Source organism: Bos indicus, chromosome 13, assembly GCF_029378745.1.
Source record: "Bos indicus isolate NIAB-ARS_2022 breed Sahiwal x Tharparkar chromosome 13, NIAB-ARS_B.indTharparkar_mat_pri_1.0, whole genome shotgun sequence".
Lineage (NCBI taxonomy): Eukaryota > Metazoa > Chordata > Mammalia > Artiodactyla > Bovidae > Bos > Bos indicus.
The window spans coordinates 29,560,016-29,582,885 of NC_091772.1; the positions used below are offsets into that span (position 1 = coordinate 29,560,016).

The window sequence follows — 22,870 nt, forward strand, 5'->3', positions numbered from 1 at the left end:
GATACCATTTTTGCTTAAAAAAAACAACAACACACAATTGTTTATAAATCCACATGTGACACATGTAGAGAAAAGGATGGACAATTGAACACCAGACTCTTAACAGTGGAGGGAAATACACGGGATACACTTTTTATAATTATCTTGAGGTTGATTTTTTTCCCTCTAACAAACATGTTTTTCATTTGAAATTGAAAGTTTTTTTTTATTGTGAAGAAAAGCCTAGCCACTTTCTATTCACCAGAAAATGCTGACTAGTGCATTGAGAATACTTAGGTGGATACTGAGGAAGAAGCTTTTTCTCTTAGTAAAACAAGACAGCTAATCTGCCTGTATTGAAGAGAGAGCTTGAAGGTGAGCCATGTGCATCAGACTCTAGATTTCATTACCAAGGGAGGATTTTCCACTCGTTTCTTTCCTTGGTTCCCAGTGGACTTGAGAAGGAGAAATATCTTTACCCAGTAAAATTTTAAAACTCTGCTGTTTTTTCACCTGTTCAAGACTTTGAAATGTGATTTATTATTACCGTTGATTTTTATGGAGACAGATGGCAGTAATCTTCTATTTCTTAAATGGAGAAACTAAACTTAAATCTATTATTCTGCATCAAATTATGGACAGAAGCACCAAGGAAAATTCAGGTATGAGTCTAATAAGTCCACAAAGAAGCAGCCTCAAAGGTCTGTCCTTTGATTAAAGGCGAAGTACTTAGTTATCTTTTATTATCTTGTCCCAAGTTTTAAAAACTTTGAAATAAGGACTTCCCTGATCCTCCAGTGATTAAGAATCCTCCTGTCAATGCAGGGGACGTGGGTTCTACCCTTGGTCTGGGAAGATCCCACATGCCACAGAGCAACTAAGCCCATACATCACAACCACTGAGCCCACAATCTAGAGTCCATGAGCAACAGCGAAGACTCAGTGCAGCCATAAATAAATAAATAAAACGTTTTTAAAGATTTTGAAATAAAATGATTATAAGCTATTAAGTGTTTCTAGAATTTAGGAAAATACCAGCTGAACTAGTTGAACTGCTACATCTGCTTTCAGTTATGCTTTGGAAAAGTGCTGTAGGGTTTTATTTTGTAGCTATAATTAGCTGTTTAGACCAGGGGTTGGCAATGTGTCCTCCCTACACCTGTTTTTGTCAATAACAATTTTATTAGAACATAGCCACACTCAATCGTGTATGTATTGTCTGCGGCCGTTTCTCACTATAATGGGAGTGTTGAGTAGTTATAGCAGGGACTGTATGACCCACAAAGCTTTAAATATTTACCGTCTAGCCCTTTACAGAAAATGTTTGTCAACCCCTGAAATAGATGAGTGAAATTTACAGAGTAAAATGTCATAAGCATTTATCCAAGAGTTTTCATTCCTTGCATATCCAGGTAACACTTTACTTATTTGACTGCTTTCTCCACTGGATTGTTAAGCATTGTGAGAGCAGGAGACTCTTAAGTCTAAGATACCATTGTATCCCAACCCCCAGAATAGTCCCTGAACTATGTTCTCAAGAGTCTACTGTACTCCCAAATTTTCTTACATCCACAACTGGAAGATTTGCCAATTAAACGTCATAGTGTTTTTTCTTTTTCTTTTAATTTTTCAAGGTGAAAACACCTTTAACATTTTTCTGATTATAAAATGACACATACTCATTATAAATTAAAATTAAAGAAGCAAACATAAAACATCCTCTACTCTAGCACCTTGAGTAACAAATGTTAAGTTATTTTTGGTGAACATCTTGATAATCTTTTCATTCACTTACCAACCATTTTTGCAGTGTCTCATGTATGTTAAAACACTTGAGCACTTTTATCAGCAGAAGATTATGTCAGATTATAATTTTGCCTGCTGACATTGACATTGTCTAAAGGACAGAGCCAAATACAAAAAGAAATGCCTGTATACAGTATGATATCTAATAATACACTCACAGTATATATAATATTATATATATATCCATAGTATATATAATACTGTGAAAGTCTTAGGAGGTCACAAACTATTTCATCACAGTTTTTAAAAATTGAGGAAACAGTGTCAGAGCACAAAACTAGAGGGAAATGCCAGAATTTCTAAAATAACAGTTATCATGTAACATCATAGTATTGCTCTTTATTTGCTTTAATTCGTTATTTCCTTTTTGAATTGTGATCTCACCATGTGAGTACTTGCAATATATAGAGAGTAATATGGCATGTATTATTTTTGTGTTCTAGATGTGGAAATAGATTCAGAGAAGTTAAATAATTTCCCAAGGTCTCAGAGAAAATAAATGGGTTTTGAACTAATGTTCAAGTGCTTTTTTGGTATACTTAATTTTTCTTGATTGCTTACTATTCTAAGCACATTATGTGCATTTTTTTTTTCATTTAAATTCACATTTTCTGGTGTCCATTCTGCTACTATTCTATTACTCAAAGAAGAAAATTTATGTAAATGGAAAAGGAGACGTTCCATGGATCTTCAAAAGTATGCTTTCTGTGGTTTTTATAAAGAATTGGGAGGTGGTGGCATAATTCTCTATTTGTTTTTCTTGAGGACACTGGTGTATGTTTGTTGTTTAGTCACTAAGTTTAGTGACTTTATTTCCCTCTTCATCTACAGCCAGGATTTACCAACATCTCAAACTTTTTAGTCTCATGATTCCTTTATACTCTTTGAAATTATTGAAAACCTAAGGAACTTTTGTTTGTACTTGTTATATATATATAGTTATTTGTTGTTATTGTGTTCAGTCGCTAAGTCATGTCTGACTCTTTGCGATCCCCTGGACTGTAACCCATCAGACTCCTTTGTCCATGGGATTATCCTGGCAAGAATACTGAAGTGGGTTGCAATTTCCTTCTCTAGGAGATCTTCCCAACCCAGGGATTGCATTAGCAGGTAAATTCTTTAACGCTGAGCCACACGAACTTCCCTCTCAGTGTTATTTACCATATAGAAATTAAAGCCAAGATATTTTTAAAATAATCATTCATTTGTAAATTAACATTAGCACAGGTAACATTTTTGAAAATAACAAATTTAGTGGCAAGAGTGGTATTGTTTTATATTTTTCAATCTTTTCAATTTCTGCCTTAAAAAAATAGCTCTATTTTATTATCTGTTCCTTCGTTCAGTCTGTTCCAGGGTCCAAGTTGTGTAACCTCTGGAAAACTTCATCGTATACTGATGAGAGAAAAGTGAAGAAGGCAGATAACATCTTGGTATTGTCATGAAGTAGTTTGAACTTATGACCCCCTGGAAGGATCTTGAGGTCCTTTTACATTACTTTGAGAATTGCTGCTCTAGACAGTAGACACAGTAATGTGTGTTGAAGACACAAGGCCTAATCTGTCCCCTGGAATAAATGCTATCCAAGACTAAAGAGAAGGCAATGGCAACCCACTCCAGTACTCTTGCTGGGAAAATCCTATGGGCAGAGGAGCCTGGTGGGCTGCAGTCCATGGGGTCGCTAAGAGTTGGACACGACTGAGCAACTTCACTTTCACTTTTCACTTTTATGCATTGAAGAAGGAAATGGCAAGCCACTCCAGTGTTCTTGCCTGGAGAATCCCAGGGACGGGAGCCTGGTGGGCTGCCGTCTATGGGGTCACACAGAGTCGGACACAACTGAAGAGACTTCGCAGCAGCAGCAGCAAGACTAAAGAAACAAAAGAAACAGTTGATTTATAAAAGAGCCTAATACATTCTATAAATTACTACTGAAACTGATCAAGACCCCCCAAACAGACAAAATAACGGTTTGATAAGTACACTTAAGAGTGCAAGGGAGAGAGAATCTATTTCAGACAGGGTGACCAGGAGAGGTCTTGGAAGAAGTGACATTTAAGCTGAGACTCAGCAATGTGAAGAGAGGGAGGACCATGTCCTCTGAACTAGGAAGTAATTTGGGCTACCTTACATTATTTCCTTGTTTATTATCTGCTCCTCCCACAAGGAGGATATGGTCTTTCTCTTTCTTGTCCTTTGTTACATTCCCAGCACCTCATACAGAACCTGGCATGTAGGATATACACATTGACAGGTTTTTTTTTTTTTGTCAGCACCACACAGCATGTGTGATCTCAGTTCCCTGTTGTTATTTAGTTGCTAAGTCTTGTCTGACTGTCTGTAATCCCATGGACTGTAGCCCACCAGCCTCCTCTGTTCATGGGATTTCCCAGGCAAGAGTACTGGAGTGGATTGCCATTTCCTTCTCCAGGGGATCTTCCTGATCCAGTGATTTTACCCACGTCTCCTGCTTGGCAGGCAAATTCTTTACCACTGAGACACCTGGAAAGCCCTCTTAGTTCCCTGACCGGGAATCAAACCCGTTCTCCTTACATTGGAAGCATAAAGTCCTAACCACTGGACCACCAATGGAGTTCCATAATGACAGGTTTCTGAATGAGTAAAACAAGTCCTAAAGAATAGTGGGCAGAAGGAGAGAGACACAACGATTCAGAAGACAGCATTCCAGTCCCACTAAGATGTGTGGGCTATTAGAAGGTTGGGATTGTATTCCAGGCACATTGGGAGATATTTAAAGCAGAAGGAGGCCATGTTCCACTTAGGTTTGAGTCCACATTTTCAGCTGTATGGAAGATGGACTGGAGGGGAGCAATAGTGGAGTGACATCAGGTAGGCTTTTTGCAAGTCTGGTTGTGAAATGATGGCCTGGACTAATAGCAACAGTGATGGAGAGGAGAGGCAGAAGCAAGGTATATTTTAGACCTATAACTAACATGACTTGCGGATGGAGTTAATTTGGAGAATAAGGACAGGGTGAATCAAGATGATGCTGGAATTACTTCTTAAACACCTGAACAGGTGGTCCAGCATATGGAGATGAAATAATTCATGGGGCTGCAGTGGAGAAGACCAGGCTGGGAGGCAAAAATCAAGGGTACTTTTCTGAGTACAGTCAGTCCCCTCTTACACAAGCTTTCACTTTCCAAAGTTTCAGTCACCTACACTGAATTCCAAAAATGGAAAGTTCCAGAAATAAGCAATAAGCTTTAGATTGCACAATGTTCAGCATAGTGTGATGGCATCTTGGCTGCCCTGGGACTGAATCATCCTTGTCCAATGTATCTATCTCACCTCTCAGTCACTTAGTAATCATCAGATTGACTGTCGTGGTATCACAGTGCTTGTGTTCAGGTCACCCTTATCTTGCAATCCACACAGTCAAAGGCTTTAGTGTAGTCAATGAAGCAAAAGGAGATTTTTTTTTTAACTCCCTTGCTTTTTCTATGACCTAGCTATGCGAAAGCCTTTGACTGTCAGGATCACAACAAACTGGAAAACTGTTAAAGAGATGGGAATACCAGACCACCTTACCTGCCTCCTGAGAAACTTTTATGCAGGACAAGAAGCAACAGAATCCAACATAGAACAAGGGACTGGTTCAAAATTGGGAAAGGAGTACATCAAGGCTGTATATTATCACCCTGCTTATTTAACTTATATGCAGAGTACATCATGCAAAATGCCAGGCTGGACGAAGCACAAGCTAGAATCAGGATTGCCAGGAGAAATACCAACAACCACAGATACACAGATGATACCACTTTAATGGCAGAAAGTGAAAAGGAACTAAAGAACCTCTTGATGAAGGTGAAAGAGGAGAGTGTAAAAACTGGCTTAAAACTCAGCATTCAAAAAATGAAGATCATGGTATCTAGTTCTGTCACTTCACAACAATAGGAAATAGGAAAAAGTGGAAACCATGACATTTTATTTTCTGGGGCTCCAAAATCACTGCAGATGGTGACTGCAGCCACCAAAATAAAAGGCACTTACTCCTTGGAAGAAAAGCTATGACAAATCTAGACAGCATATTAAAAAGCAGAGATATTACTTTGCTGACAAAGGTCCATATAATCAAAGCTATGGTTTTTCCAGTAGGCATGTACAGATGTGAGAGTTCGGCCATAAAGAAGGCTGAGCACCAAAGAATTGATGCTTTCAAACTGTGGTGTTGGAGAAGACTCTTTCAAGAGTCTCTTGGACAGCAAAGAGATCAAACCGGTCAATCCTAAAGGAAATGAACCCTGAATGTTCATTGGAAAGACTGATGGTAAAGCTGAAGCTCAAATACTTGGGCCACCTGATGGTAAGAGCTAATTCATTGGGAAAGACCCTGATTCTGGGAAAGATTGAGGGCAAGAGGAGAAGTCGGTAATAGAGGATGAGATGGTTGGATGGCATCACTGACTCATTGGACATGAGTTTGAGCAAACTCAGGGAGATGGTGAAGGACAGGGAAGCCTGGTGTGCTATGGTTCATGGGGTCGCAAACAGTCCGACATGACTTAGTGACTGAACAACAACAATACCCTTAATAATGACCCCAAAGCACACAAGGAGTGATGTGGCAATTCAGATATGCCAAAGATAAGACATAAAGTACTTCATGTAAGTGAAAGAGTGAAAGTTCTCGACTTAGTAAGGAAAGGGAAAAAGTCATCTGCTGAGATTCCCATGATCTTTGGTAAAAACAAATGTTCTATAAAATTGTGAAGAAGGAAAAAAAATTGTGCAAGTTTTGCTGTCACACCTCAAACTGAAAAAGTTACCACCACAGCAAGTGATAAGTGCTTCATTAAGATGGAAAATATCCAATTTCTACACAGTATTTTGAAAGAGACCACAGTCACATAACTTTTATTACTATATAACTGTCCTACCATTATTATTTATTGTTGTTAATCCCTTCAGTTCGGTTCAGTCGCTCAGTCGCATCTGACTCTTTGCAACCCTGTGGACTGCAGCATGCCAGGCCTCCCTGTCCATCACCAACTCCCGGAGTTAACTCAAAACTTATGTCCATTGAGTAGGTGATGCCATCCAACCATCTCATCTCTGTCATCCCCTTCTCCTCCCACCTTCAATCTTTCCCAGCATCAAGGTCTTTTCAAATGAGTCAGTTCTTTGCATCAGGGGGACAAAGTATTGGAGTTTCAGCTTCAACATCAGTCCTTCCAATGAATATTCAGGACTGATTTTCTTTAGGATGGACTGGTTGGATCTCCTTGCAGTCCAAGGGACTCTCAAGAATCTTCTCCAACACCACAGTTCAAAAGCATCAATTCTTCAGCACTCAGCTTTCTTCACAGTCCAACTCTCACATCCATACATGACCACTGGAAAAACCATAGCCTTGACTGGACAGACCTTTGTTGGCAAAGTAATGTCTCTGCTTTTTAATATGCTGTCTAGGTTGGTCATAACTTTTCCAAGGAATAAGCATCTTTTAATTTCATGGCTACAGTCACCATCTGCAGTGATTTTGGAGCCCCCAAAATAAAGTCTGCCACTGTTGCCACTGTTTTGCCATCTATTTGCCATGAAGTGATGGTGCTGTGCCTAATTTGTAAATTAAATCTTCATCATAGATGTATGTTTAGGGAAAACCATAGTATATATAGGGTTCAGTACTATCTGTGGTCTCAGGCATCCACTGGGAGTCTTGGAACATACTCCAGGCGAATAAGGGGATATATACAATTTGATATGTTGGTTTAAACACCTAAGTGGATATGTCAGCTAGGCACTGTGGATATTCAAGTCTGGAATTGAGAATAGAGGTCAGGACTGGAGACAGAAAGTTGGGACTCTTAACTAGAAAAGATATTTAAATCCATAGAAATTGAGGCAGTCACTTAGGAAAAGAGCGTAAGAGAAATGTCTCAAGGCCAAATCTTGAACCCCAGCATTTAGGCTGGATAGAGGAAAGGGAGCCAACATAGGAGTGAAGAGTGGCCAGTGAGGTGGGGGAAAACCAAGAGGGAAGTAGAGGGCAGTTGAGTGAGGCTGGATGCTGTTGAGTAGGGGTGCTCCGAAAACATAGAAGCAGAGAGTACACGAGGGTGGGGGAGGGGTAGCCCTGGGAAGTAGGTGAGGTGCTATCCAGGTCTTAAAGGATCTGTAGGAATCATCCTAGCATAGGCAGGGGGAGAGTTGGCATTTTCTAGGCAGAGAGAACAGGTTTGACCGAAGTCCTGCAGACAAGGAGCAGGAGATTGGATATTCCAGGAAGTTACAATCAGAACAGGAGGAAATGAGCAGTGAGGCTTGAGAAGTGGGCAGGAACCACCATATCACAAAGGGCCCTCCATGTAGCAGGGTTGGATAGGACCTTCTATTCCTTATTATCAAGGTAATAAGATGGTCATATGCCGAGTGGAATGCCTCACCGGCTCCCGGCAGTCATAACCTTGTAGAATCCACCTGCAATGCAGGAGGAGTCTGCTGGCAGAGCCCACCTGCAATGCAGGAGACCCTGGTTCGATTCCTGGGTCGGGAAGATCCCCTGGAGAAGGAAATAGCAACCCACTCCAGTATTTTTGCCTGGGAAACCCTATGGACAGAGAAGCCTGGCTGGCTAGAGTCCATCGGGTCACAAGAGTTGGACACAACTTAGCGACTAAACCATTACAAGATGCTCATTATAGAAAATTCGTAAAAGCAAGAAGTCAAAAAGGAAACCACTTCCCCGAGAATTTATATCTGTTTTCCTATACATTTCCTTACATAGTTGAAATTGTATATTTTACAGCTTTTGGTTGTTTTATGTTATAGGAAGTTTTGTTAAGCACTTCTCCATGACACCAAAGGCTTCATAAACATCTTTAATGGCTTGACAGTATTTCATAATGTAATCAAAACAAATTAATTCCTTTAATGTTCTGTGTTTATTCTCAACATCGCAAACTTAGATAGGATGCTTTAAAATCTTTTCGTATTTTACATAAATTGCTTTTAAAAGTCCTTGATAGACGTCAAACGGCTTTGTACCGAACTTCTGTGATTTACTCTTGGAAGATTTCTGCTTCAGATTGTTTACAACAGTCACCATGGATGCGGTGTGATGGATGGATGGAGACGGGGTGGGAGTGGAGACCTGTGTGGTCCAGGTATGAGTACCTGGGCGTCCTGCAGCCCGGCTACAAGGATAGGCGCCACCCCCAGGCGTGGGGCTTAGCCCGGGAGCTAGTCAGAAACAGAACTCCAGATCTCAGCCCAGCTCGCCGCCCACCCGCCCCCGCCCCCCCCCCACCGCCACCGCCACCGCCAATTCCAATCTGCATGTTAACAAGATGTCCAGATGACTCCTATGCCCTTTCAGGTGTGAGAAGCACTGATCTAGACCAGTGGTTTCAAATTGCACACTGAGAATCACCTGGGGAGCTTTAAAAATTCCAACGTCCCCGTTACACCCCATTCCTATTGAATCTCCGAGAGTGAAACAAAAAACAAAACCTCCAAGGGGTCCCCATGTATAGCCAATTTTGGGAACGTGTGATCTAGAGGCAGAGCCTAGAAGGAAACAAGGGTTTGTTGGGCTCAGGTGGCTGAGGAACAATTATGAGGGGAAAAAACGTACATTGCGCTTGGAATTCTGCACATTGCACACCCAGCGCCCAGGCAGAAGAAATAATTACTGTAGGAAAGCCTGACTGATGCCCGTTCCCTGAACTAGGCGGTCAGCCAACCAGGCCAGGGCAGGTGGCCGCTCACCTAAGCGAGCGCTCCCAGATTCCGACCGCTTGCCCCGCCCCTGTCCGCGCGGTCCCCGCGAAAGACGTGGGGCGCAGGCGCACTCGCCGCCGCGGCTGGGACGGCCGCCGTGACGTCAGGACGCCTCGCGGGTTCTAGGCCCCCGCCCGGGCTCCCGAGTTCCGCGCGGGCTGTGCGGGGGCGGGGCGTTGGGCCAACTGAGCTATCCCGTCAGACCGCGCCAGTTTGAATGAAAGCTCCTCAAGATGGCGGCGGCCGGGGCCGAGGCGCCAGGAGGTGAGGGCTGGAGAGCGGCGCCCCGCACTGTCCCCTGTCCGCCGGGCAAACTCCCGAGGCCCGGGAAGCGGGGTCGGAACGCGCGGGCCGGCCCCAACTCGACGCGGCGAGACACCGCCTTCCGCGCGGCTGACACTGCGGCCCCCAGACGCGCGCCGAGGGCTCCTCCCTGCCCCCGGCCCCTGACCCTCCTCGCGGCTCGGCCCGCCCGCTGCCCGCAATCTCTTCCCGCGCCCGGCCCTCGCGAGGCCCGGCCCCCGCCCTCCGCTGCCGTCCCACGGACCCGGCGGCCCAGCCCCCGCCGCTGGCCGGCCCAGAAACCCCACCCCTCCCGTCCGCTGTTTGGGGGCATGCGGGTGGCTACGGCGGATCCTTGCGCGCCTCGAGGTCCGTGGACACGAGGGGGGCGCGACTCCTTTGTGATGGTTTGAGCGGGACGTTTGCGGTCGGGCTGGTTTTGGAACTGGGAGCAGGAGGATCCCGGTGGTGTGGGTGTGACCTCAGTGTCGGAGGAGCGGAGAGAGGTCGGGGCTGAGAGGTGTGAAGGCTAAGAAAGGAAATGAGTGAGGATGTACCCCGATTCGGACGTACGGGGAGGACCCTTTGGAGGAAGTCCCACTAAGTGGGTACTGGAGGCGTTAGCCTCTGGCTCACGGGAATCGTCATCCCCGCCGGGAGGGAACTTGCGTGCTATTTCTGTGGTCGCCAAAGAATTCGGTGCTGAACGTGTGTTTGTGCGCGCGCTCCAAGACTGGAACTTTCAATGCCTTCTGAATCGGAAAGGTGTTTTCCAGCACTGCGCCTCTCCGCTTGGATTATGGACTCATTATCGCCCAACTTTTCCTCCGCTAGGGGTTAGTGTGAACTTCTAGTGTCAAGTTTTTGTGGTGGTCATGAAATGTTTACTCTTCCCAGTGAATTCTCTTTCTACATTATTAGAGACAGATTGGTTACCAGGGGGGTTGCGCTGTCGTGTGTTCCAAGTTTTCTTACTCTCAAAACTAGCATTTCCGTGGAGGGTTGCGTCTTGAATTCTTCTGTTACTTGCACTAAGTGAAATTGGTAGGAACAGCAGACAGATTACACCTTGGGTAGAAAGTCCAGGTAATCAGCATAACGAGGTTAACTCTACACAAAACATCTGAGGCTTTTTAAATGGAAGGGATGGATATAAGGGGTGGTTTGTATTTCCACTACTCCCCTACCCCCAAACCACCCCTCAAATTTTTGGGGGAAAAATACATTTCACTTTCTTGATCTAGAACTGAGTTCTTTTTTGGGGGGTGGGGCGGCTGGAAATCATATTTCAGGTTTTCTGATCATGAGACCCCTGGGTGAATTTGGGAGGGCGAGGAACGGGTATACTAGGAACAGCTCTTCTCTCTTCCTGGGAAATTACCTCCAAACCCAAAAGGTTATCACAGCTACCTTGGAGAGCTGCCAAGTAAAGCGTGCGTTTACTGATGGGTTTTGTTTGGTTTACTCCCAGTTTACTCCAGCCCTCACATTTTTTTCAGTGAAGCTGAATCCCGGAAAGATGGAAACCTCCCTCAAGTCATGTAGCTAGGGGGCCTCGCGGGGGCTGGAACAGAGGACCCTTGATCCTCTCTGGTGCTTCTCGTGGCACTAGCCGGAAAGCCAAGTTTATTCTGTGTTTCTAAACGTCAGTTTGTGTTAACCTATTTAAAAAAATATATTTATTTACTTAATTTGGCTGTGCCAGGTCTTAGTTGGAGATACACCAATCTTCTGTCTTAGATGCAGCGTATGGGATCTAGTTCCCTGACCAGGAGTGAATCTGGGCCCCTGTATTGGGAGCTTGGAGTCTTAGCCGGTGGATCACCACTCTGTGTTAACCTGTTTTTAATGCAGTGTGGTGGCATACTCTTAATAGGAATTTGAGGGTAGACTCTTCCACAGCACTGTTACTGGCTTCTAGAAGGTTGATGATGAGTGTATGTAATTTTCTTCAGGCTTGGTGTAAATTGAATACTCTGTATTGTCATCCTTGGCTTTGAAAACAATACAGGAAGTGAGTATTACAAAACTCAATATACTCTTCATTATTTAATTGTAGCCCTTGGGTTAATTTACCTTGCTAAACTACATTGCTGCATGGGCAAAATTGAAGTTAAAATTTCATACAACCTTCTCAAATAGGAAAAGTGGATCATATGATGTCACGAGTATATAACTATAGAATTAGATTTCAGTTCTTATTGCTGGACAAAGAGAAAGGGAAAATTACTTTTTAACAATGTAAGATTATTTTTGAATATATTTAAGATGTATCTCTAACTAATAATTTTGTGCTTGAGGTCTACATTTGACTAAAACAGCAGTTCTATATAGAATACAATGAAAAGTTAAAAATACTATCCCAGCCTATCTATGTGTAATCTTATGAAAGCTTATAGACATGAAACATTTTGTTCAGGTGGCTTAGTGGAAATTGATATAGTAGGGCAGAGACACATGAGAAAATCCAGGAAGAAATATTTACTAAAATAGTTCTTCGGTGGTTAAATTTTCTTAGACATGTAAATGGTTTCTTGAATTTTTAGTCTTATAAAATTGCCAGTTGAAGGGTGGGGATATAGAAGTCAAGATTTTTTGTTTTGTTTTATTTTGATTGAGTAGCTATTTCATTAGTAAAGAATTCTATTTTCTTATTGTAGCTTGGTGTGTGCCTTGCCTAGTTTCACTTGATACTCTTCAGGAATTATGTAGAAAAGAAAAGCTCACATGTAAATCGATTGGAATCACCAAAAGGAATCTAAACAATTATGAGGTGGAATACTTGTGTGACTACAAGGTAGTAAAGGTAAGGCAAATATCTAGACCCTTAAAAAAGACCTAATCAGACCTCCCTTTAGTATTTCATATTTCTGTAGCATAAAAATAACCTTAAAAGTAAGCAAAGCTCTTCTTAATGGTTACAATTCTTAGCCATGATAAATTTATATGTCCTGTCATCTGTTTTGCCAACTAACATTGAAAGGATTTTGAAGCATAAAATGTTCTTACATTCAAATATTTCAAGGTACTTATGTCATTGTACATCCAACTCTTGATTATCTCCATGTGGATTACCAGAGCAAATGTTTTAGCTCAGATTGGCTTCTCCTGTCATTCGTTTTGTTCCTGAATCATATTTCCCCACTATCACCTGAGATTAACCTAGAAATTCAAGCCAATTTTAATGTTACCAAATCTCAAGAAGCATCACCATTTGTATTTCCTACCGTCCTGTCAAACTCCAGATAGCAATCAGGTTTTGTTGTGCAGTAGGGCAGCCTGGAGTTCAGTCATTTCTAGCCTTTGTCTAGTACCTTGTGATTCCAGAAAAGTCATTTAACTTCCCTGGGCCTCCCTGTGTTTCTGTTTCTCTTGAAAATGACAGGGTTCTTCAAGAAGCTCTTACAATCTAAACTTTACCATATACTTTCGAGTAATTCATCTCTCCATTGCCTACCTATTCTGTAAGAACTCTGGTTGTTCATCTGTCAGTTCTGGATGAATGAATCAAATCCTGTTTCCTTGTTTTCCTTCTCTTTCATCTTCCATATGGATTCTGCCATTAAATCAAATTCTTCCTTTGAAACATCCATCTTCTTTTGGTCTCACTGGCTTCCTCACTCAGTGGAATGTTGTGATGAAGCATTTCACCTACCTAGCAACTAAACAACAACAAAATTTTACCTACACTGTCAGCGCTCTCTGTACTCAGGGTTGTAGTCTTCAACCCCCAAACAGCCCAGTCCTCTGCCATTTCAGTTTCTAAACTCTTGCCTGGCTAGTATAGCTGCAGGGGTCATACAATCACACTTCGTGGCTCCATTATATATTATTTCTGTTCTCACACTGCTCAGTTCCACTGGACAAGCCTTTTATCTTTCGCTTGCTTCTTCCATTCTTGTCATCAGTTTTCCCAATTATAACTTTTCTGGACTTCTTACTCTGTCCCTCACCCTCTCAGCTGCAGACTTCTACCTCTTTGGATCCTTCAAGTATGAACTCTCAACTTACTTCACATCAGTTATCTTTGTTCAGAGGTTGCACCTATTTTTCTTTTTTTTCCCCTGCCCATCCCTTTCAGAACTTTGCTTAATCTTTGATGTCTTTTTTTAAATCAAGTGCTATTTTTCCACTGGTTTATCTTAATCGATAAATCAGATTTTCCCTAATCTTTCTTTGATCTTGCATCCCCACTCAAGCATTTCCTATCTTTTCCTTCTTCTTCATTTCCCATCAACTTTTAAATACAGCTTTATTGATATATGATTCACATACCCTACAATTCACCAGTTGAAGCTGTACAATTCAAAGCTTTTTGCACACTCACAGAATTATTCTAAAATTAGTTGTAGCAGTGGTTGCACATTTTCATTAACCTAAAAAGAAACCCCATACTGCTTAGCCATCACTCCCCAAACCTCTCCAGATCTTTTTCCCATTAACCCTCAGCAACCACTAGTCTACTTTCTGTCTCAACAGATGTCCCTATTTGGACATTTCATGTACATGGAATCATATAGTATGTATGTGGTCCTTTATGATTGGCTTCTTGCACTTAGCATAGTATTTTCAAGGTTTTCATACTGTAGCATATATCAGTACCTTTTTTATTGCCAAATATGTCATTATATGGACATAGCACATTTGATTCATCTTTTCATTACTTCATGGACATTTGGGTTGTTTCTGTCTGGGGGCTGTTATAGATAAAGTTATGAACATTCACGTGCAAGTCTTGCTGTGGGCATGTTTTTGTTTCTCTTGGGTATATACCTAGGAGATGAGCTGTTGGGTCATATGGTACCTCTGTGGTCTAACCATCTGAGGAACTGCCAAACTGTTTTCCAAAGTGACCTCACCATTTTACATTCCCACCACCAGTGTATGAAGGTTTTGATTTCTCCACATCTGCACCAATACCTGTTATCTGACTTTGATTATAGCTGTCCTAGTGGGTGTGGAGCATCTCGTTCTTTCGATTTGCATTTCTCTGATGGCTAATGATGCTGAACATCTGCTCCAGTGCTGATAGCCATTTGTGTATCTTCTTTAGAGAACTATCTATGCAGATCCTTTACCTATTTTTTAAAGGTTTTAAAATTTATTATTTCTTTTTGGCTGCACTGAGTCTTCGTTGCTGTGCAGGCTTTCTCTAGTTGTGGTGAGCAGGGGCTACTCTAGTTGAGGTGCGTAGGCTTCTCACTGTGGTGGCTTCTCTTGTCGTGGAGCCAGGCTCTAGGGCACAGGTTCAGGGTTAACGGTGCACGGGCTTAGGGGCCCCGTGCATGTAGGGTCTTCTCGGACCAGGGATGGAATCTGTGTTCCCTTCATCGGTAGGCTGATTCTTCAGCACCATATCACCAAGGAGGTCCCTACCTATTTTTTTTGAATTGGGTTGTCTTTTTCTTACTGAGTTGTACTAGTTCTTTGTATATTCTAGATAGTCCCTTATCAGATACACAGATTGCAAAAAGTTTGTGCTGTAGCTTGCTTGTTGTTTCCCGTCTTACTTTTTAACCCACTTCATTTTGATTTATGCTCCTATCAGTGACCTCCTAATTGCCACATTTGAGGACCTCAGATCTGTTCTCCTTCTTTGCAACATCCTACCCTGTTGGCTACTCTTTCTTCCTTGAACCTCTTGTCCTGGAGAGACTGCCTGGGTTCAGATTCCGCCTCTTCCATGTACTAGTTGCATGACCTTCAATATATTACCTGGTTCTCTTTCCTTCAGTTTCTTCCCTGAGATGAATGGACAGTACCACCTCATAGGGTTTCTGTTAGCAGACTGACCGTGGTTGTCATGTGGGAGCAGCATGTGCTGTCATGGTTTCTCACCTCAATCTCCACTCTTTCCACCACCAGTTTTTCTTAACGTTCTGTCTGAAGCTCCTTTGCTGTCTCTTGCCTGTCCTTCCTCTGAAATGTCGATACGTACTCATCAAGGCGCTCTCCTCGGCCCTCTTCTCACCTGGAATCTGCTCTGTGGACGGCCTCTTCTTGGTGGTCTCTACTTACATTGATTTGGCTGCTGCTGCTGCTAAGTCACTTCAGTCGTGTCCGACTCTGTGCAACCCCAGAGACGGCAGCCCACCAGGCTCCTGTCCTTGGGATTCTCCAGGCAAGAACACTGGAGGGGGTTGCCATTTCCTTCTTCAGTGCATGAAAGTGGAAAGTGAAAGTGAAGTCACTCAGTCTTGTCTGACTCTTCTCGACCCCATGGACTGCAGCCTATCAGGCTCCTCCGTCCATGAGATTTTCCAGGCAAAAGTATTAGTGACCCTCAAATCTCTGTGAGGCATTGTGTTCTTTCTGAGCTTCATTTCAAACTGGGCACCCAGTTTCTAGGTAACCACACTGAACATATTCAAATCTATACCCATTTCCCCCATCAAACCTGCATCCTGATCTAGTGTCCCCTGTCTAGCTTCATCGAATTATAATCTTCACAGTGACCTATCCTTATAAATTCTTCTTTTCTCCCTACCCTCTAAATCTAATAGGTCATCTGATTATATGGTCTCTACCTCTTAGAGACCATATGTCTCTGTCTTTTGCTGTTAATTCCTGATCCACTTTAATACAGAGTTAATTACCAAGGAATCTGTGCTTACATTGAAGGAGCTGCCAATCTTTTTTCTTATTCAGAATTCTTAGTCTTACAGTTCAGTTTGGGTAACTTTTGCTGTCCTTCAGCCTTCTCCTTTTGGATTCTTACTTTGGAATAAGCACGCTTCCTGCACGTATGTCCTCGACAGCCCACTTATATCCCTCACTTCTTCTGCCTAACACAGGTTATTGAGTCTGTAAGCCAGTATTACTTCAGTATATTTCTACCTTTTCTGTCTGTGTCTCTCTGTCTTACAGTCAGGGCAGGTGAGAGATTTTATGACCCTGTCCTTTTCTTAAATATTCCCCTCCATTTAACTCATAAAAGAGATTGTTCAGCAGCATATTCTTCAGAGTCATTAGTTTCTGAAACACAGCTCTGATTGCACTAGGACCTTCCTTTAGCCCTTTCAGTGGCTACCTGGTGTCTGCCAATCTAAGCTGAGTCCCTTTGGACTGATGTTTTCTGTCATCGGGCCTCCAAACCCCTTCCCAGCTTCATCTCCTGTAACATATCCTACTTCCCAACCGCACTGATATGCTAGAAAGTTCTTCCATGTAGCTAAGGCTTACTGAATGTGTAGTATGAGCTGAGCAGTCTTCTGAGCATTGAGAATTTAGCTTAACAACAGACAGAGCTTATATTCTAATTCCTGAACACATCATGCACCTTGGTGCCTTTTGACTTTTCTCATCCACTTCTCTCTCCGAAACATTGTTTTTCTTCTCTCCTTTGCAAAATCCTGCATGCCTGCAAAGTTCAGCTGAAAGGTTACACCAACCACAGAGGCTCCTTCCTTGCTCATCTCAGCAAAATTACTTTCTTTATGTTCAGGATAAGCACTGTTTTTGTCATTATTCTAAAACTTTTCCCATTTTGTGGCTTTGTTTCATACCTTCCCTGCTTAACTATCAACGATTTGAGGGCCAAGACTATGTCTTACTATAAACCGTAGTACACAGTGGGTATTTAGTTCATGGTTGATGAATTGGTTTTTTATGTCAGTGGTTTCTCCAGTCCTCACAATGACCTTTGGACCATGTCTTCATAGCTTCATGCTTAAATGACAGCACCAATTTACTGACTGATGTCTGCCGATTCATCTTTCTGTAGTCTCACTCAGTAAACATTTGAGATTCTTCTTTGTATCAGGTGCTACATTAGGCAATGGGAACATAAAAATTAATGAGAAATGGTCCCGAATCTTAAGGAACTCACAGCCCAGTGAACAAGATTGATGAGTAAACCATCCAATGCTGTATAGACTAGTAAGCACTAAGACAGACATCCTGACGCGATTGATGGGAGGAAGGCCTAGGCTGACTCAGAGAAGGCTTCCTGGAACAGATAACATCCAGCTGGGACCTCGTAACACTGAATGGAGTCTTTCCTTAAGGCTTTAGTACAGAGAATGGAGGGGAAGGATCTGGGATTTGGAGATGGTGAGAGACAAGTGAAGGAACTCCAGCCATCCTACTGCAGAGAGCATCATCTGGTTCTAAAAAGTGACACTATATTCAGAGGGTTTTCTCTTCTCAGTGAGGGAGAGAGCGGATTAGCAGGAAGGGAAATGACACATGTACAGCTTACATGTTCTGAAAGGCTGTTGTAATGTAGGCGAGAAGTGATTGTGTTTGAACTAAAGTAGTAACAATCAAGATGAAAAGAAGTAGATGATTTGCTTAATTATCAAGGATGTAAAATTTCAGTCTGTGGTTTAGCAGTCAAGGTGTTGGCTGGGGATCCAGCACTGGAAAGCTTGCAGTGGTGTTGGTGGTAGTCCTGTTCACCAAGACCCAGGAATACAGGAAGATGAGGCTTAGTATAAGGAGGAGTAGGATAGGGGGCCAGATTGAGGTTGGAGAAGAAGGTTGAGAACATTTAAATGTGAGCTGAACCAGTAGGTGGTTGGAAGTGAAGTGAAGTGAAGTCGGTCAGTCGTGTCCAACTCTGCGATCTCATGGACTGTAGCCTACCAGGCTCCTCCGACCACAGGATTTTCCAGGCAAGAGTACTGGAGTGGGTTGCCATTTCCTTCTCCAGGGGATCTTCCCAACTCAGGGATCAGACCCAGGTGTCCCACATTGCAGGCAGACTCTTGACCCTCTAAGCCAACTTGAAGAAGACAGGTGGTTGGAAATGTGGCTTTAAATCAAGAGTGAGAACTGACTGGTGCCATGGCCCTTGAAGTGATTGGTGGAAGAATGGGGACTGAAGCCCCGGGACTGGGTACACTTACCCCTTCATTAACCCACAGATATTTCTCCAGTCTTCTACCACCTATCATGTCACACCCTGGGCACTAGCAATCTCAGTGGTGAATGACACAGAAGTATGGTCCCTGATGTCATGGAGTTTGCCTTTTGGTGAATGTAGGAAAACCTTAACTATCACTGTACCAAGAACCGAATAATAGTTGAGATGAGGCTAGTGTAACAGAAGGCTGTAACTCATCCTGGAGAGAATAGGCAGGTGTCCATGAGGAACTGATTTCAGACTTAGTACTAAAGGGTGTAGAGATAATGGGGAAAGGTCCTGAGTCGGAAGAGAGCCTGACTCCTGCAAAGACTTTGAAGTATGGATGGAACATAATAAGCCAGAAGGATTGAAATGCGGCTGGAAGGATGGGGCAGGGCCCAGAAAGTGCCACTTCTTGTAGACAGAGAGAGGAATTTTTGACTCTAAGTTCTGATCAGGGGAGTAACATGGGAGAGAGGGGTCAGGAAGGGGGCTGTTGCACAATGAGTGGATTGAAAGGATAAGAGGCCCATTACAGTAATCCACGCAAAAAAAAATGGGAGATGAGCCAAGATCGAGGAACAGGAAGGGGTACTCACAGGGAAGAGCTGTCCAAGGACAGGCACAACCTGGCAAGAAAGGTAGGAGAATCAGAAGAGTAAACCACGGAAGCCTGAGGAGCAGTTCTTGTCAGCAAGACAGAGTCATGACCAGCGGGGTCAAAGCAGCAGTAGAACGTTACCCTCTGGACTGAGTAGTGGACAGGTCGCTGATGCCCTGAGAGCATTTCTGTGGTTTGGATAGAAGAAGCCAAAATAGAATGAATTAAAGAATAAGTTGGAAATGAGAAAGTAAGGTCAAGTAGCGTGGGCAACTCTTCAAGAACTCTCACTTTCAAATATGGATGTGTAGGGTCTAAGAGTATTGATAATTTAATTTAAAAAAATATCTGACTAGATAATGTGAATTTTAAAATTGAATGTTATAAAGCATTTTATACTGAAAAAAAAAATCTTCCACTCCTTGACCTTAGTCTCTGATCTCTAAACTTTTAGTAATTTATCATATCTTTTAGAGGTCCCCTCTTTATTCAAGCATTTATATCTCAAAGGAGGTTTAATTTTGCTTTTAAAAAATTAAGGGAGAGTCAGATGCTAGTGAAAATCAGGAGAGAGCAAGAAACTGAAGAGACAGGAGAGGGAAGGCATTGATGGAGGAAGGGCACCTCTCCTGCCGTATCCTTGGTCCCCTTCGTCTCTAGTTCCACGTCCATGGAAGGATGGAAAGTCGAAAGTCAGGGCTGTGTGCTCCCAAAAATACTAGGGGGGAGGCGGGGGATAGGGACCTGGAAGAAAATGGAGAAGGTCTGGAATAGCCAACTCAGGACGGGGAAGGAATACCAGCTGGGGGAACAACGGGACAGTTACCAAGATGGGCTCCTGCTGGGGTCCAGTGGAACTCAAAGGCTGTGAACTGGAGTCTCGGTGCTATGTGATTTTTTTTTTTAATGCCACATGTTTGCCATTGTTGCCCCTTCATGCAGAAAAATTTGTGACAAAACTGGGTGCTCTTTATTGACAAACTCAGCTCATCAGTGAAGAAGTCCTTAGGAATCAAATATTAAAGAAATATTACCTAAAGGTTTGACTTCTTAAAGTTTCCAGGTCATTCTCTGTCTCTAGGACTAGCACTAGACTGAATGACACATATTAACAAAATATCCACATTTCACCATAGTCATATTCCTTAAAGACAACTGCAATTAGGGTGGTTTGTTAAGAAATGGAATAATAGAAATCATTAGACTAAAACCTAAATTGTAGAGGTCAGGAAAATAGAGCTCCAAGAAGGACTTTTCCAGGGTCATGTTATTCATTTGTGTCAGTTTTGGGCCTCTAACCCATTCCTCACAATACGTACACTCTCTCAATTAGTAGTGCGAAAATCCAGTGACTTTCCATTGACCAGAATAATTCTCAAACTGTGTTCCCATGTAACTGTGATTTTCGTATTCAGATTCATGCTCTTCTACCAGTGGCACCCCACTCCAGTTCTCTTGCCTGGAAAATCCCATGGATGGAGGAGCCTGGTGGGCTGCAGTCCATGGGGTCGCTAAGAGTCGGGCACGACTGAGCAACTTCACTTTCACTTTTCACTTTCATGCATTGGAGAAGGAAATGGCAACCCACTCCAGTATTCTTGCCTGGACAATCCCAGGGACGGGGGAGCCTGGTGGGCTGCCGTCTATGGGGTCGCACAGAGTCGGACATGACTGAAGCGACTTAGCAGCAGCAGCTCTTCTACCATTAATATTGAATATTATGATCTCAAAACTTGCAGGGGAAAATTAGCTAATGAGAGGTAGATTTTAATTGTTTTTCTTTTTTGTGCTCCCACATATATGCATTTTAAAGAGTTTGTGCTTGCTACCTCTTACTGGCTACAGGCAACAGGTAACAGATACTAACAGACATTAAAAAAAAAAAACAACCATGAATTGTTATCTTCAGGTTAAGTTGAACAGCTTGTATTTCTTTTAAGGATTCATATGGTTACTATTGTGATTTTTTAATACTGCATACATATTAGTAGTCACAGTTTTTGTTACACATTCAGAAACGTTTAGTAAGTGCCTAGGACATAGTGGGGAATTCTGCTTGGTGCTAGGGCTACCAGGAATAAGATTGCTACCCTCCTGCAAATGAGTTGGCCAATATTGATTTGGCCAAAATATTTGTTTGGGTTCTTCCATCAGATTGTACAGAAAACCCAAACGAACTTTTTGGCTAACCCAATAGTTTCTATTAGAAATGGGAACTCAAGTTGGCAATAATCAGTCCACCTTGGGCAAGAGTGGCAAGGAAGACTCCACAGGAGAGATGACATTTGAGCTGAGTTTTAAAAATGGGTGAGTTTTTCTGCACAGAAAAGATGAGACTGAAATAGGTGTTCAGTAGACAAATGGAAGCAGACATTCTAACTAGAAATAACTGTGTGAGCAGAGCAAAATAAAGGTAGGAAGACAGCAGTTCAGTGTGGCTAGAGGGTGGTATGTGAATGGGGCCATATTGGAACACTGAGTCAGGGGAGCATCAAAGACCCAGTCAAGAATAATTGTTGTTATAATTGGAAGTTTGAGTTTAATTCTTTAGGCAGTGGGGAAGCCATTAAAAATTTTAAGCAAGAAAATAACAGAATGACTGGTACTGTGGTGGGGGGGTGCTTTTTGTTTTTATTAAAAATCTACACTTTAGTAGAGAAGGATAGATGGATTGTTGTTAGTCTGGAGGCAGGGAAACCAGTAGGAGATCAGTGCCATAATCTGGGCAAGACTGAAGGCTTGAAGTAAATAGCATTATGTTAATAGAGATGGGTGAAAGGATCTAAGGAAGCTTGCTGATGGGGGATTGAAGGGAAGAAAGACATGAGATTGACCTCCTGATTTGCAGCTTGTGTGACCAGGTAGAGGAGGTTAAGGCTGCTTTGATGAGAATACAGAGGGGAACTGCTTAGGAACAGCAGTGGTGAGTTCCCTGTGGGTAGATTAAGAACCTACAGGACATCTAGTAGGTCACTGACTCCATGGGGTTGCAGCTCAAATTCTGGGAGTGTCAGCGTACAGTTAAAACCGTTGGAGTAATGAGGTTGCCCAGAGAGAACATTTAGAGGAAGAATTCTTAGACTAGAATCCAAATATCCTGAAATTACCCATTGTATCATACATGTAACTTTTGATAGGGGAAAGTCTGTAGCTCTCTGGAGATTCTCAAAAGAGACAAACACTTTAGTGTGAAAAGGGACCAAGGACAGAATCCTGAGTGACTACATTGTTTTAAGTGATGAGCAGAGATCTCAGCAAAGAAGGCAGAGAAGGAACAAAAATGAAGAGAGAACTATGATATCAAAGCCTAAGGAAGTCAGATGAGGACTGAATTGGCTTGACAGTTGGAAGATTGGTAAAATGTTCTAATAGACACGATAAAATTAAATATTTATTTTGAATGACACTTCCTACAGAAACACCGTGGTTTCTGAGTTGTTAAAACCATTAGCCTACAATAAAGCTCTGATGCCTCAGTCAGGTATTCAAGGCTGTCCCAAATTTGCTCTTCCCTTGCTGTTGCAGTTTAATCTCTCGCTTCAGTGTTCTCAACCTCAAAGCTAGCTAAATCTGTCTCTTCACTGTTTTCTGGATACTTCATGCAAATC

General features: G+C 42.6%; 1 protein-coding gene across 4 annotated transcripts in view; it reads left to right on the forward strand.

Moving 5' to 3' along the window:
- Positions 1 to 9,625: 9,625 nt before the first annotated feature.
- SUV39H2 (SUV39H2 histone lysine methyltransferase) overlaps positions 9,626 to 22,870 on the forward strand; it is a 30,011-nt gene continuing 16,766 nt past the window's right edge. Inside the window, exons 1-2 of one of the 4 annotated variants that reach the window (XM_019973095.2) lie at positions 9,626 to 9,795; positions 12,474 to 12,619. In XM_019973095.2, the coding sequence (XP_019828654.1) occupies positions 9,765 to 9,795; positions 12,474 to 12,619 (177 nt within the window). In that variant the 5' untranslated portion in view covers positions 9,626 to 9,764. Of the gene's footprint in view, positions 9,796 to 10,073; positions 10,183 to 10,243; positions 10,650 to 12,473; positions 12,620 to 22,870 lie in introns of those variants that run through there. The other 3 variants (XM_019973093.2, XM_019973094.2, XM_019973097.2) reach the window with 3 other exon arrangements.